Source organism: Lissotriton helveticus, chromosome 9 (assembly GCF_964261635.1).
Source record: "Lissotriton helveticus chromosome 9, aLisHel1.1, whole genome shotgun sequence".
Classification (NCBI taxonomy): domain Eukaryota; kingdom Metazoa; phylum Chordata; class Amphibia; order Caudata; family Salamandridae; genus Lissotriton; species Lissotriton helveticus.
In genome coordinates this window covers 578,088,115-578,102,834 of record NC_136070.1, presented here as the reverse complement: position 1 = coordinate 578,102,834, position 14,720 = coordinate 578,088,115, and the positions used below count along the sequence as shown (strand labels likewise).

Sequence of the window (14,720 nt, the reverse complement as noted above, 5' to 3'; positions counted from 1 at the left end):
AGGGCCACGCGGCGGGTGGAGCGACCGGGGCTGACCAGGTCAGGTCGGTCACAGCTCCTCACGTCGCGGGTCCTGCCAATAAATAAATAAATAAATAAATAAATAATAATAAATAAATGGCTGGAGTGTGGAAAGCATGTAATCTACAGCAGTACGTGCTGTGACTGTACAGCTAACTGACAAAAGCGCACTAGTCGAGCAAGAGTCATCCAATTTTCTTTTATCGGTTGGCAAAGTAATTGACAAGGGTTTTGTAGCTGGAGAAAAGAGTGCTACTGACAAAGATATTGCCACCAATGGAGTGGGAGCCACCATCTAGGATCTAGCTGTAGATTGACGGAAGTCACTGACAAAGATTTAGTAATCAATGAGGGTTTTCAATACATGGTGACTTGGTTGTCACTGATAAAAGAACCACTGATGAGTCACATTGTGCAGTAGAAGTCGGATTCATGGCAACCTATAGGGACAATAATGTTCAAAGGACATTAAGTTTAATGGCTAATGTTGGCGCATTTACAAGAGAAAATGCTTCTTAATAGACACTGCTGTACTCAAAAGCATGCTAGTTTATAAAGCTTACAGGCACTCAAAGCGTGACAATGGGGAAGGGTTCGGGCATGTGCACCTAAAAAAGTTCCATTGTCCCAAAAATGATAATCAACTTTCCATATACAGGAGGGCCTGGGAATGATGCCCACATCGCAGGTCTTCAAGTAAGCTTTTAGTGACCAAGCCACCTAACATTTTTAACTTGCACAGACCAGGAGATTTATGCTTTCTGTAACAGCTATGCCTTGCTGCAAATCTACAGCTGCAGAGTACTACTTTATAGACACATTTTAGAAAGATTCTAGAAACATTCGGAACACAACCATCTTAACAAAGAAAATGTATTTGACAATACAATACATGTTTCCTAACATGGTGGATAATCCTAATATAAGCAGTGAGACCAGTTAAAGAGCATCAAAGCAACCTAGAAATGTCACAAGCTCTGTGAAGCTTTTTCTTAACACAAAGTGCAGATATTTCACAGGAAGGTATGCAATGCCAGATTCCTTCATTCCTGCCAGGGTTCAGGCATCAGCCCCTGATTCTTTAGCGAGTACATTTTTTGAAGTGACTGCCAAGAGAAAGAGCTGGAACGGACAGTGGAGTAAAGATGCATAAATTCATCATTCATTCCACATCGGAACCCCCACCCCAATAGGTGATCTAACTGACAATCAAAAAATGACATGAATGGCAGAAGGACAGCTCTGGTGGATCAGATTGGACATTAGGGGTTGTAGGGAAAGGAGTAGGGTTAGGAAGGCTCAGAGTTTCATAGTCTGCATACACATCCAACAAAGACACAGCAACGAAGCAAAGAAAAGCAATGCCTGAAGAAAGAGTTGTCCTTTTGGTCAGATGAGAATATAATGCTGTTCAACTGACCTCACATAAAAGCAAGGATATCCCGCTTCTAAGTACATTTTGTGGCTTAGAAATCCACCATGGAAGGATCGCTGCTAACGTGGCAACTGCAGGTTTTATTTCTCCCCCATGGAAGTGGCTATTCACAGTGGATTTCCGTTTAAACAGACATTCAAATAGAGCGCCTTTTCTAGCCCATCCACCCTTGAATCATTTTGATTAATCTTCTTGAAGCTGTCCAGTGCCAATGGCGGGGGAAGGCGGAAACAGAAATCCAGTCTCCTGACTGAAGAGAGAACCGAGACCCTGCTGATGACACCACTCTATTGGATGTTGAAGTGGCATTAAAATTAACTTGCACCAGACAGAGTGCCTTGCAGTAGTGCTGTTTTTACCGCCGGCAGACACAGTGCCCTGTCTTCTCAGTAGATGTTCTCCAAGTGTCCACACGTTAGTGAGAAATGTATCCTTCGAGCAGTTGTCTGATCCTCGTTGACTCTGAGCAGCATAGTTCTCAGCTGTAGAGTGGCACCTCAAAACTCTGTGGTGCAATGGGGCAATGAGTACCGGGTGGTAGTCTCTTTCAAAGATGAAACCTTCTTGCCCTTTCAACCCTTCCACCCTCCCTCCCCCATGGTGAGGACATTGTTGCAGCTTTGTTTGCTTCTATCCTGCATGCTTATTGTCTGGATGAGTATGCTTACTATGATTTCCAAGTCAGTCCTTCCCTTTTCTACCAAATAAATAAATAAATAAGAGTTATCTTGAAGGATCTCTGCAAGAGGGGTGGGATAGTGAAACGCTGTAAGAGTTCAGGTAGGGGGTAATTGGCATGTAAGGCACTTCAAAAACAACAACCTACTGGGGCTTTGAAATGAAGACAGGCCTGCCAGATGAAAAAGGGAATCCGCTTACTGGCAAGCAAGGGGAGACAGAGAGAGAGAGGGGAACAGGGAATTGAAAGGAGTGGGGATTGAGTTTCTTGGGGGAAGGGTCCTGCAAACCAGGCACATTTTTGGCAACAGCACATCTCAGATTTCAAATCTGAAATTCCCAGAAAACAGAAGGCCACCACTAAGCATCTCAAGGCCCCACCACTAAAGTGACCTGAATGGAGCACTCAGACTGAAAATAAACATTCTCATTTAGTAGGAAATGTGTGGTGTATAGAAACTGTTTTCCAAAAAGGTAGTAAGAGTAAAATGAGGGGTGGAGGCCACAATATTGAAACATCTGAATGGGGAAGAGGGTGGGAAATCCATGGAAGATCCAAATTCGGATCCACCGGAGTATGCAGTTGTGGTGTTGAAGTCCTACTTAACTCACCTTTCAATAAGGTACAGAGCTTATATGATTAAGAATAAGACGAAGCTGCACATGATGAAACAGGCATACATTTACAAGCAATCCATCTCCTTGTCACCTCCCTCCCACAAACCACCTTGTTCCCTTTCCCTCTCCTGGGCAAACCCCACCCTGTACCCAAGCTACCACAAGCTCCACCAAACCCATTGCAATTCTCTCCCTCCCACCAGCTCCCAACTTACTATCTCTAAAACCACCATTCCAAAGCACATCCTCCCAACCCACCTCTCACACGGCTCCTAACCCCAGACCTCCCTCTCAAACTTTATCCTACTGCAGGACCCTTGCATAAATCAATACCCAACCTGAGACATCCTTCCCTAGCCCCAAAACAAATCTTTTTCTATCCATTCCATTATCACTCCAATACTTGGCGCCTTTCAAATCTACAGACAGGAATTTTGTTCGTCCAGTGGTGCTAGCATCAAACTGTGGGCATGGAAAACTGCTAACAGGGCAATAGATCTCTTGACTCCAGGGTTGCTCACACCACACTGGTGCAAAATACAAAGGAAACTCTACTATTCCTAAGAACTCCAAAATGTAGCTAAACATTTGCTTTACTCCTTGAGACCCTTGCTTGAGGGCTTAGCCCGAAGACCAGAACACATGCCTAGTACTTTGTTATGATTTTCCTCGAAGCATTTGCTGTAAAATGGTATTTTAGGTCTTAAAATTTTGAAAGCCTGGAGTTTTAAGGAACTTTCATGACATTGGAGTTTCCTTTGTATTTTGAGAGCAAACTATTAACTTTCTGAGTGGCAGCTATTTCTATCCATAATTTCGCAGGACAGAGACAATAGGCAGATCTTTTTGGGCAAGGGTTCAGAAGGAGGCAGCTGCTGCACAGTGATTTAAAATGTAAAAGGCTACCAAGGCTCACAATTATTAAAAACAGAGCAACATTCTAACAAATAACCAGATACACATCAACTGTGTGTTCAGGTGAAAGGAAAGAAATTACACGATCATAAAAACGTGATAGTACCAAAGGGGGGAAAAATTGAGAAAATGTGATAGCACAAACGTTTCCCTCAGAAAAAGATGTAATTAGGGAAAAAACAGACAAAAATGAATGGGGACAACAGGAGAAAGAAAATTACAGATTTAAGGGGATGGGAGGGGGAGAGATAAGATCTGCCCATGGTAGCATCCAGACCTGCTTATATGGAAATTAAACAACTCCCTAATTTATCCCCACCCACCCTTGTCGACCCTTGGGGTCCTTCACAGTACGTACTGAAAGGCGAAGTGCTTTTTAAAACAGACTCCCGCCCCCCCCGCTAACCTCATAGTATAAAATATATTAAAATACAAAAACATGGCGCGATGGAGTGGAGGGATCTAATAAATGAAGATGACATGACACTATCTCAAAACACAACAAATTTTACAAAAATAATCTGCCCTCTGTGTATTGTCCACACTTGACAGAGGGTGCACTTCGCAGCACACCTGGATCATTCACAGGTGGATGCCACATGTCTCAGAGTTCAGTACATCCCCCGCACTGGCAGGTGTTGGATTGAAATGTAAAAAAAAAGCAAGGGTTGAATCACAGCCTCATGTTGCTTGCTGGAAACTGTCAAATACAACATCACTTCAGGAAGGCGACATCAGGTATTTTACCTTCCAACTGCAATAAGAAAAGAGGTTCGAGGTTTTAGACGAGACACAAAACAATATGATGATAATAATCATGATTCCTTTACATACATTCTCTAAGAAAACTTGAACTGAAGTTTAGAGTGAGGGGAAAAAACTTTTTAAAAAACCCACAACCACCATTTGTGTACTCCACTCAGTTTCTATCTCAGACAAAACAAAGAGCCCGGCAATACAAAGAGGAGTTCACAACCCTTAAAAGTTATATGGCTTGAAGCTTATACATGCTTCGGCATCAGTTTTTCTGATAATCTGACAACTGCATCCTCAAAACTGACCTCCAGGGAACACTGCATTACTACGCTTTTACAGCTATTAGGCGCTTATTAAATAAATGCTAAACATAGGTCTCCCACCACAGTTAAGAAAAAGGCACATTTAGAATTAAATTATATGTTTTGCAATTATGAATGAAGGATTATGTTACTTGCCCAGTAAGATTCTGTTCTTGGCATGTAGAGCTGTAGATTCACATGCTTTGCATACTCCTGCCATCTAGTGTTGGGTACTGATGTTTGCAAGTGTTTTGTTTTATCAAAGTCTTTCCAGTCTGGAGGTAGAGTGACTCCTCCTTTCCATGATAGTCCGCATGGGCATAGACTCCATTGATAGTTTGTTTTCCGCAAGAGGGTGAGAATGGAATAAATGAGTGTAGTACAGAGATGTCCATGCGTATGTAATGTAAATAATGAGAACTGCGACAACTACAGGTGTTTGGGGAGGTGGGAGGGCACATGTGAATCTACAGCTCTACATGTCAATTGTTTACTGGGTAAGTAACGTATAGTTTTTTTCTTACCTGTCAGTGTAGTTTTGCAGCTTGAAGACTTTCTGGATTCACTATGTTGTGCATTATTCCTCCATATAGTGGTTGGGTCCGGAATTGTAGTCTTTTTTCTATTTTTTTTTGTGGCCCAGGTGGGCGTCAACATCCTACCATTTGGTGTCCTTCGTGACGTCGACGCGCTTCCTGTGAAGCTCCCACCTTTGGTCACCATCTTCGGATTCTTATTTCTTTTCTTTTGTTATTCTTGCTTTTCCTCTTACTTTTTAAATCTTGTTCATCTTTAATCCCCTTCCTCCTTTCTCATCTTTCTGGTGGAGGAGGGTGCGTTCGCTAGTGAGTCCAGAAAGTCTTCAAGCTGCAAAACTACATCGACAGGTAAGAAACTATACGTTTTGCAGCGTGAAACTCTAAGGATTCACTATGCTGTGCACAGACTTTGTAGCGGTTTGTCCTTATTGTGGGGGCTGGGTGGAAACGCAATTGTAGCTCCTTTCTTCCTTGTTGAGTGAGCATGAGCTACTCCTTGTAACTGTTGCCCAGCTTGTTTGTGGCATAGTGGAATGGTTTGTGCAATCCATTGTGCAATGGTATTCTTGGTGACAGGTCGTCCCAAGACACTGTTTGTGAAGGAAACAGAGTTGCTTTGTCTTTCTGCACTCCTTTGTCCTTTCTATGTAGTGCATCACCGCCCTTCTGGCGTCCAGTGTGTGCAGCGCTCTCTCTGTGCTTGTGGTTGGTTTTTGGAAAAAACTATGTGTTTGGATTGTTTGGTTGATGTGGAACCGAGACACCACCTTTGGCATGAAGTGTGGGTTTGTTCTCATAACAATCCTGTCATTGTGTATCTGCAGGTAGGGCTCTTGAAGTGTTGTACGAGTTACATACCTTCGGTAATGATGTATCTGGTAGAGACGATTCTAGCAGCAGATTCCTTAACATAGAATTATCCCCAAGCATAAGACTGGATCCGGAATTTCTTTTTTGCCACAGCATCTCTGCGCGCTGGGGGTGCAGTACCACATGACTCCGCCCTGACGTCGTCAGTGGGAGTGACGTCAGCACGGTCATCTAAGCCCCACCCCGGCGCGCCAACGTCAGTTTTCTTCGGATAACTTTTCCGTGTCACTCGCAGAGCCATCACAAACAAAAACTGTGAGAATATAGGAACAGTGTGCGAAAAATACAGATACACAGAAAGGAAAAAGCAAATGGTGAGGAACAGCACCATTCGGGAGAGTGCCAGGTACTGTGGCACCTAATAGTCATAGAAGGGAAGAGCAGAGCACAGCTACTGCGAAGCAACCCTTCAAGCAAATACGACATCCTCCCTGAGGGTAGATAAGTTTGTGAAAAATGTCACAGCAGACGAAGAGGCCTGCAATCACAATCCACAAACAGTGAAGGACAACAAGGCCAGAACAGAAGAGTAACAACAATTATCCCCAGGCAACCCCAGCAAGGGGAGGCGCACCCCCTATAAGAGCTAAGGGCCTAGGCACAGCCAAGAGACCCCAACTCAGAGGACTACAGCGGAGTAGAAATTTCAAGCAATGAAAAGGGGAAGAGCGCGAGTAGGCCCCACAGTGGAAGACCAGGGTGCGAGGACGCAGAAGTACCCAGGAACCCACTAACCAATCACCAGAAAGGATGAAACAAACCGAACGAAGCATCCCAGTAGGGAGGAAGTGAAAGAGGGCTCTCGCAGAAGGCAAAACCGCTCGGAGGCAGGCGTGTACAGAAGACCATGCTGAAAGTCCTCGCAGACGGGGGAGGAAGTGCGGGTTGTGAAGGAATCTGCGTCTAGAATCGTCTCTACCAGATACATCGTTACCGAAGGTAAGTAACTCGTACATCTGATAGAGACTACTAGCCGCAGATTCCTTAACGTAGAATAGATCCCCTAGCCATACCCAGGAGGAGGAGGGCCTGCGAGAGAGCCTCCCAGAAGGGAGAAACACAGGGCCCCAGCAGGTGATGTGTAATGAGGACAAGAAGGGCGGTCCAGCCCCCACCAAGCAGAAGGAAGCAAGGACGGAGCGAAGGGAGGCCAGAACACCCCAAGCCCAGTCAAGGTACCAGGGACATCTGCCAGAAAGCCCCAGAGGGACAGCCAACGGCAGAGGAGTACCGCGGAAGAATGAATCACCCCAAGGCTCCAAGGAGAAGAGGTAGAAATGTAGGCAAAGCCCCCCACAGGAAAACACACACAGTGAAGGGGACAGCTGAACCGGCCACAGCCTCGAGTCAGCGGACAAGGAAGAAACTGCTTCACAGTCTTTTGACTGGGAGTGAGTGTTTGATTGGTTCAGATGCTCCGTCCATCACCACCCCCTTTTGTACCGCTTTTAGCCGCCATAAGTGTGGCAGGGTATGCTCAGACGTGAGTCCCTTGCTCACTTTGCCACTGGATTCAAGCAAGCCGGGCTGAAGACGGATGTAATGCCAGAAACCGGTCCTCGGAAGCTTGTTTCCGGTCCAGGGAAGGCATGGCTTGGCAGTTCGGGCTGGACTGTTCCCATGAGGCACAGGGTCAGACTGATTTGCATATAGCCATGTCTGAACTGGGGTGGCAGAGTGGGCTAAAGAACGGCGATGGATCAAACCCAGATCTTTTGACTGGGTGTGAGTGTTTGATTGGTTCAGATGCTCCGTCCATCACCACCCCCTTTTGTATCACAGTCAAGAAAGGCAGGCGTGAGAAGAAAGACGTTGTCTTGCAAGGCTCCAGCAGAACAAGAGGCAGGAGCACAAGGGCCCACACCAAGGCCCCCGGCCTTGGACCATAAAGAGCAGGCTGGCACAGCAGGCAGCTGGCGAGTACTTGAAACCGAGCGCCCAGATCAAGCCGAGCGCAAGACGAAGGCAAAGGCTAGCGAAATCCAGAACAACCCCTAAAAGGAGACCGTTCTGGACATAACCAACCCACGAAAAGAAGTGGGACCAATGAGAAGAGAAGAGGAGAAATACGGAGGACGGACTAAAGCCGTCAGCCAGAACACAGGAAAATACCAGGAATCCTATCCTCCCCTGGAACACCAGACAGAGGACCAGGCCGAAACGCCGGACAAAAATGGGCGGAAACACCACAGCACAACGCCGCAGACGGCATGCCAAAGCTGGTCCAGCGATGCAGAAGATACGGAGAATGACAGAACCTGGAGCATCCCAAGCTACGCCCAGACAAGATCAAAGAAACCGCACCAGCGGTATACAGCTACGCCAGGAAAGCTGTGGAACCCGCAAAATGGAGTCCACACCCTCCCAGCGTAGGACAGAGCTATCCAATAGCTGCAAGTACCCCACTTAGGGTATGACATGTCCCGAAGAAAACATGGGAACCACTCTTGGGGAAAAATCTCGCAGCAGAGAACAAGAACATAAGACCTGTGGTAGGAACCACAGACGGCTTAGCAATCAGCCCGAAAATACACACTTGCCAAAAGGGCTGAACCAGCAGCCAACAGAAGAGAGGGGCCAACCAAGGGACCCCAAAGGCACGTCAAGCCACACACAACATACAAACTGGCCACTCAAAACACCAGATTCCAGGAAGCAGGTGGGATAACGCCTCCCATCAAGCCCCGAGGATCAACAGGCCAGCCTACGGAGGGGGAGGGGGGACGGAGCCCCGCAAGGAGACGCTGAATGGCGGAGTCCGCATGAGTGTTATACAAAAGGACCCCATCAAAGGGCAGTTCAACCAGACGCTCCCTAATATTCTCAGGAGAAACAGCATCCCGCAGCCAAGCATGGCAACTGAGAGCCACAGAACTGGCCATAGCACAGCTGAGAGCATCAGCAACATCCAAGGCCGCACCGAGAATAAAAGCGGCTAGCTCTCGACCATCCAACACATGGTGTCGCAGATCAACGCGGGCACCCTCATGGGAGACATGGGAAAGAAGGGACTCCACAGAATTCCACAGACTAGAGGTAGCCCTGGACAACACACAAAGAGTGTTGAGCTCCAGCAAAGCAGCACTGAATGAAGCATGATGTTACGCCCTCATGAATCCAACCACTGGGCCTCCCGAGATGGGGAAAGAACACCACAGGTAAGGATGGAAAAGCAGTCCACAGAAGAGAGCGCTGAGTAGAAGGATGGAATGAAAGGCAGACTGGGTCGTGTGGAGGAGGACGGTGGCGATGCAGGAGCGGCTGAGGCACCGGATCACCCGTGGCAGGACACCCCCATAACCCCAAAAGAGAGTTATGGAGCGACGCTTCGAAAGGAAGGAACAGCTCCTGTCCACCAAAGCCCTGGTGGAGAACTTCCAAGAGGTTGTCCGTAGGGAAAGGAGTGACGGGGTCCCCCATTCGCAAAATGCTAGCAGCCGTGGAAAAAGCCTGAACAAAGGCAACACTGACCTCCGCAGGGGAGAAAGCAACTCGTCCGTGGGCGACAGCTGCAAACTGAGCCGACCGTACCCAAGTCCAGCTAGACGGGGAAGCGGCCAGCCCTTGAATGGTGGGGGATCCATGGACGAGTGGGGAGCCTGAGGGACCCCCGGGGAAGGTGGAGAAGCCGGTGGAGGAGCCAATCGCGAGCTGCAGAAAAGAGGGTCCGATGATTGAGGCTGCAGGGACGGCGAGGAGCCCTCCCCGGAAGACGCCGGTGAAAAGGCAACGGTGCGGCATCCTGTCTCCAGAGAGGAAGAAACCAGGAGATGACAACCATCCGGAGAGGAAGGAACCTCAGGAGATGAATGAAGGACCCTATGTCGGCACGGCCCCTTGGAGTCCGCTACAGGCGCCGGCTCGACGTCGATCGGCGCCGGAGTGGACAATGGTGGCGCTGAGTCGACCTCCACAACCACGTGCTTCCTAGGAGAATGGGGTGGGGTCAGAACCGGCTCGGCTAAGGAACGGCGCCGAAAAGGCGCTGGCTCTACCTCGCACGGGGCAGCCGCCCATGTAGAGGGCCGAGAGGGACTAGGGAAAGCACCCCAGGCCCCGGCCTCCACCCACCACACCGCCAGGGCCGGGGAGGAAAGCCTTCAGCGCCGAAACGGCGCCGGCTCAGCCCTTGGTAAGGCAGCCGCCCGATCCGAGGGGAACTCAGGGACAAGCCCTGAGTCCTGGCGATCTCCTGCAACACCACAGGGAGCCCGAAGGGATTTGCGGCGAGGCAGGGACGCCGTGGGTCGAAGAGGGAAGCCCTGCAGGACTGCGCCCCGACGACACCACTCTCCTACAACCTGAATCCCAACCCGTCGGCGCAGGGGACGGAGTCGCCGCCGACGCCGCAGAAGGCCCAGTGCGAGGCAAGGGATCCGCAGGTGTCTCAGAAGGAGGAGGAGGAGGAGGGGCCAAAGAAGCCTGCAGAGCCGCAGCTTAGGCTTTTAGCTGGGCCTTGGCTCGCTCCGATGCCGGGTAGGGTGGTGACTGGCGGGGGCGCACGTCCCGAGGGGAACCCGCTCCCTCCGCCAAATGAGGACAAGGCCTCGGAGACAAGCCGCAGGATCTACTAGCTGGCGGGTGACACCCTTGAGGCCATGGCGCAGAGCGATGCCGCAGACGGAATCGGCGGTTCCTGGCTTACGAGATAGGGGACGGACATTGGGACGACACGGACCTGGACATGCGGGCCGACAGCAATTTCATCCGACGCTCCCACCGGGACTTTGGTTTGAGGTGCTGGCAAGCTTCGCAGTCCGTAAAGTCATGGTGCTCGCCCAAACACCACATGCAGATAGGGTGAGGGTCCGGAGCCGACATCTGGTGTGCACAATCCGTACACGTCTTTAAGCCCGAAGGCATTCACACACTGTTCCTAAACGCAAGGCGTGAAAAGGAGGCCTGAAAACAGGGCAGGACACGATCCGGATCCGCGTTGCGGAAAAAAGGAAAACTGATGTCGGCGCGCCGGGGTGGGGCTTATGTGACCTTGCTGACGTCACGCCTGTGGACGACGTCAGGGCGGAGTCACGTGGTACCGCCCCCCGACACGCAAAGATGCTGTGGCAAAAAACATTTTCCGGATCCAGTACTACACCTGGGGATAATTCTACGTTAAGGAATCTGCGGCTGGTAGTCTCTATCAGATATCGCCTGTAACTCACTTACTCTCCGTAGTGATGTGATAGCTACTACGACGCCATCTTTAGTGTGAGCATGTGCGGTGTAACTTTGTGCATGGGCTCGAATGGTGCCTTCATCAATTGGGTCAGCACTACGTTGAGGTTCCATGCTGGTGCTGGCATTCTGTTTGGAGGTGCGATTCTCTTTGCCCCTTCTAGGAATCTCTTTACGACTTGGGAGGTAAAGAAGCTTTTCCTCGTTTCTCCTCTAGCGTAAGCCACAATCGCCGCTAAGTGTACCCTTAGGGACGTGTAGCTTAGTTTGCTTTGCAGTAGATGTGTTAAGTATTTTAGCACTATTGACTCCCTTGTGATCTTTCTTTGCAGTTTCTCTTTAATGCACCATTCTGGGAATCTCTTCCACTTTGCTACGTAGCATTTCTTTGTGGCAAGCCTTCTTGCCTCCCTGAGCACTGCCATTGTGCTCACCGGTAGCTTGAGATGTGCACACTCTAGGTCTTCAGGAGCCATGCCGCCAGGCTGAGGCTCTCTGGCTCTGGGTGTAGCACCCTTTCGTTCTGCATTGTTAACAGGTCCCTTCTCTTTGGGAATTTGTGTGCTTGCTTGCGCCATCTCCACAATTTGCCAGAACCATGACTGTCTGGCCCACTGAGGTGCTATTAGTGTCAGTGACATGTTGCTGATCCTGCATTTGCTGAGTACCCTGTGTATCAAAAAAGTATGCAAATGTCTTTGACCAACTTATCCATAGCGTATTCCCTTGTGACCGGTGGTCTGGTTGTCTGGATGCGAAGTGTTGGCATTTTGCATTTTGGTGTGTTGCAAATAGGTCTATTTGCGATGTACCCCACTTAAGGAAAACCTTCTGGGATTCATGTTGGTTGATCTCCCATTCGTGTGATGCTGACGCCTGCCTGATGAGTCTGTCTGCCTCCACATTGTCCTTCCCTGGGAGATGTATTGCTAGTAGGTCTATCTATAGTGGGATGGCCCATTTCCATATCTCCTGTGCTAGCCTCGATAGCGCTACTGACTGTGTTCCTCCCTGCTTGTTGATGTAGAACATGGTTGTGGTGTTGTCTGTCTGGATTAACACCCTGTTTCCGTACAGCTGCTTCTGAGAAGTTTTCAGGGCTAGGAACACTGTTTTTAGTTCCAGGTAATTGATGTGCTTCACCGCATCCAGTTGCGACCACAGCCCTCTGACCTTGAGCTTGTGCATATGCACGCCCCACCCCAGTTGGGATGCGTCTTTTCTGATGGTCACTGTTGGGAGTTGGTTGTCTGAATGGTATCCCCTGTGATATGTTTTGTTTGTTCCACCACGGTATTTCCTGATGCATTGCGTGTGTGACAACCACTAGATCTTCCCAACTCCCGGTTGCCTGTGACCATTGCTGTTGTATCCATTCCTGGAATGGCCTCATGTGTAGTCAAATGTTTTGGACTGGGTGAATGCAAGACGCCATCATTCCTATTAACCTGCTCACCATCCCCACTGTCCGAACTTGCCCCTTGCGGTAATGTTTCCTTCAGTATCGCCAAAGTTCTCATCCTGCTGGGGAACACTTTGGCCTGTATAGTGTCTTTCTCTGCTCCTAAGAATATATTGATTTGCTCTGGCTATGTTGACCATTTCTCCCAATGAATCGAGAAACCCAGCCCGTCAGTGTTAGTATGACCTGCTGGATGTGTAGTTTGCATTGATCGTACAAACTTGCCTTTACAGGCCAGTCATCTAGATAGGGGTATTCGTGTATCCCTTGCCTTCGTAGGTGTGCTGCGACAGCTGCCAGGCATTTTGTAAACACCCTTGGTGCAGATATGAGGCCGAATGCCAGTACTGTGAACTGGTAGTGGCTTTGGTTGATCACAAACCTTAGTAGTTGCTTGTGTTTGTGGTTGATGGGGATGTGTAAGTATGCGTCCTTTAAATCTATGGTAGCCATGAAATCTCCTTGCTGTATTTGTGTTATTACCTCCTCTAGTGTGGTCATCTTGAATCTTTGAGTCCTTACGAATTTGTTTAGGAACCTTAGATCTAGGATAGGTCTTAGTGTTTCGTCCACCTTTGGCACCAGGAAGTAGGTTGATTAAACCCCCTTGTTCCTCTGGTTTTGCGGTACCACTTCTATTGCCTCCTTGCTGAGCAATTCTTGCGCCTCTAACTGCAAGATCGCGAGCTCCTTTGCTGAGTGTGCCTTTCTCCTTGGTTTTCTGTTTGGAGGTTGTCTTTCCAACTCTTTACAGTATCCGTATTGCATGTTGTTTAGTATCCATTTGTCCGATGTGACCTTCCTCCATTCCTGGATAAAGTCTCTCATTCTTCCCCCTACCGCTGTTGGGTGTTCGAGGTACTGTTTGTTGTTGAATGTTTAGCTGGATTTTTTCTTTTTGTCTTTCCGCCCACCCGAGGTGTTGCTAGGGTGGGGGCCTGATGCATAGCGGAGTCACTTGGATGAGGGCTGTTGTCCCCCCCTTCGCGTTAACCCTCATCTGTTTCCGTGCCCTCGAAAGGACTGTCCACGGGGTTGGTACTGCCAGTTTTGCTGCTGCTGTTGGCCTTGGTTGTTCCCTTGGTAGCCTTATTGGAATGTTTGGTGCGATGTGGTTGGCACGTTGCCTCCACTTCTACCCCCTGGGTTCCTTGTGGGTGTGCCTCTTCTCACCCCCTGAACTGCAGTGCTCCCATGGTCCTTGCTGTTTCGTCGTCCTTCTTGAGCTGCGTCAACTTGTCGTCCACTGGCGTGCCGAACAGTTGCTCTCCATTAAGGATGTATTTAAGATGTTACTTTGTACCTCTGGCTTGAATCCCGAAATCCTCAGCCATGCGTGTCTTCTCTCAGTCACTCCTGTCATCATTAGCCTGCTAGATGTTTCTGCAGCATCCAGTGCCGATTTTAGGCATGTGTTCACCAAGTTCTTTCCTTCCTCTACCAGGTGAGCAACTCTTTGTTGGTACTGATCTGGTAGATGCTTCAGGAGCTGCCCCCCACTTCATCCCAGTGTTGGTATGCATGCCTGTTGAGCAGGGCGTTGGAATTCTCAATGCACCACTGTACTGCAGCATTTCTCGCCACCTTTCTCCCTGTGAGATCCATCCTCCTACTCTCTTTGTCTGGAGGTGGTCCGGCATTTGTGGGAACATTAGCCCTTTTCCTAGTCGTTGCCGCAATTATGGAGTCGGCTGGCACTGACCCCTGGATGTATGCAGGGTCCTTTGACGAATGTTTGTACTTCTTCCCGGTTCTAGGTGTCACAGCCTTGCATACCGCTGGCTCCTTAAAGGCCTCTCTTCCCTGGTGCAACACACTAGGGAGCATGGGCAGGAATTGGCTCCTGGTCTGTTGAGGCAGTAGAGTTTCCAGGAGGAAACATGCCTTGGGCTTCTCCTCCATTTTCACTCCATAAGTCTGTGCAGCCTTCTGCACGACCATGTTGCA

At 49.1% G+C, this 14,720-nt stretch overlaps 1 protein-coding gene across 1 annotated transcript in view; it reads right to left on the bottom strand.

The window, feature by feature from the left end:
- Positions 1–472: 472 nt before the first annotated feature.
- LOC144781602 (nuclear RNA export factor 1-like) overlaps positions 473–14,720 on the bottom strand; it is a 954,052-nt gene continuing 939,804 nt past the window's right edge. Inside the window, exon 21 of the mRNA XM_078660537.1 lies at positions 473–4,420. Coding sequence (XP_078516663.1) covers positions 4,382–4,420 — 39 coding nt within the window. The 3' untranslated portion in view covers positions 473–4,381. The remainder of the gene's footprint in view (positions 4,421–14,720) is intronic.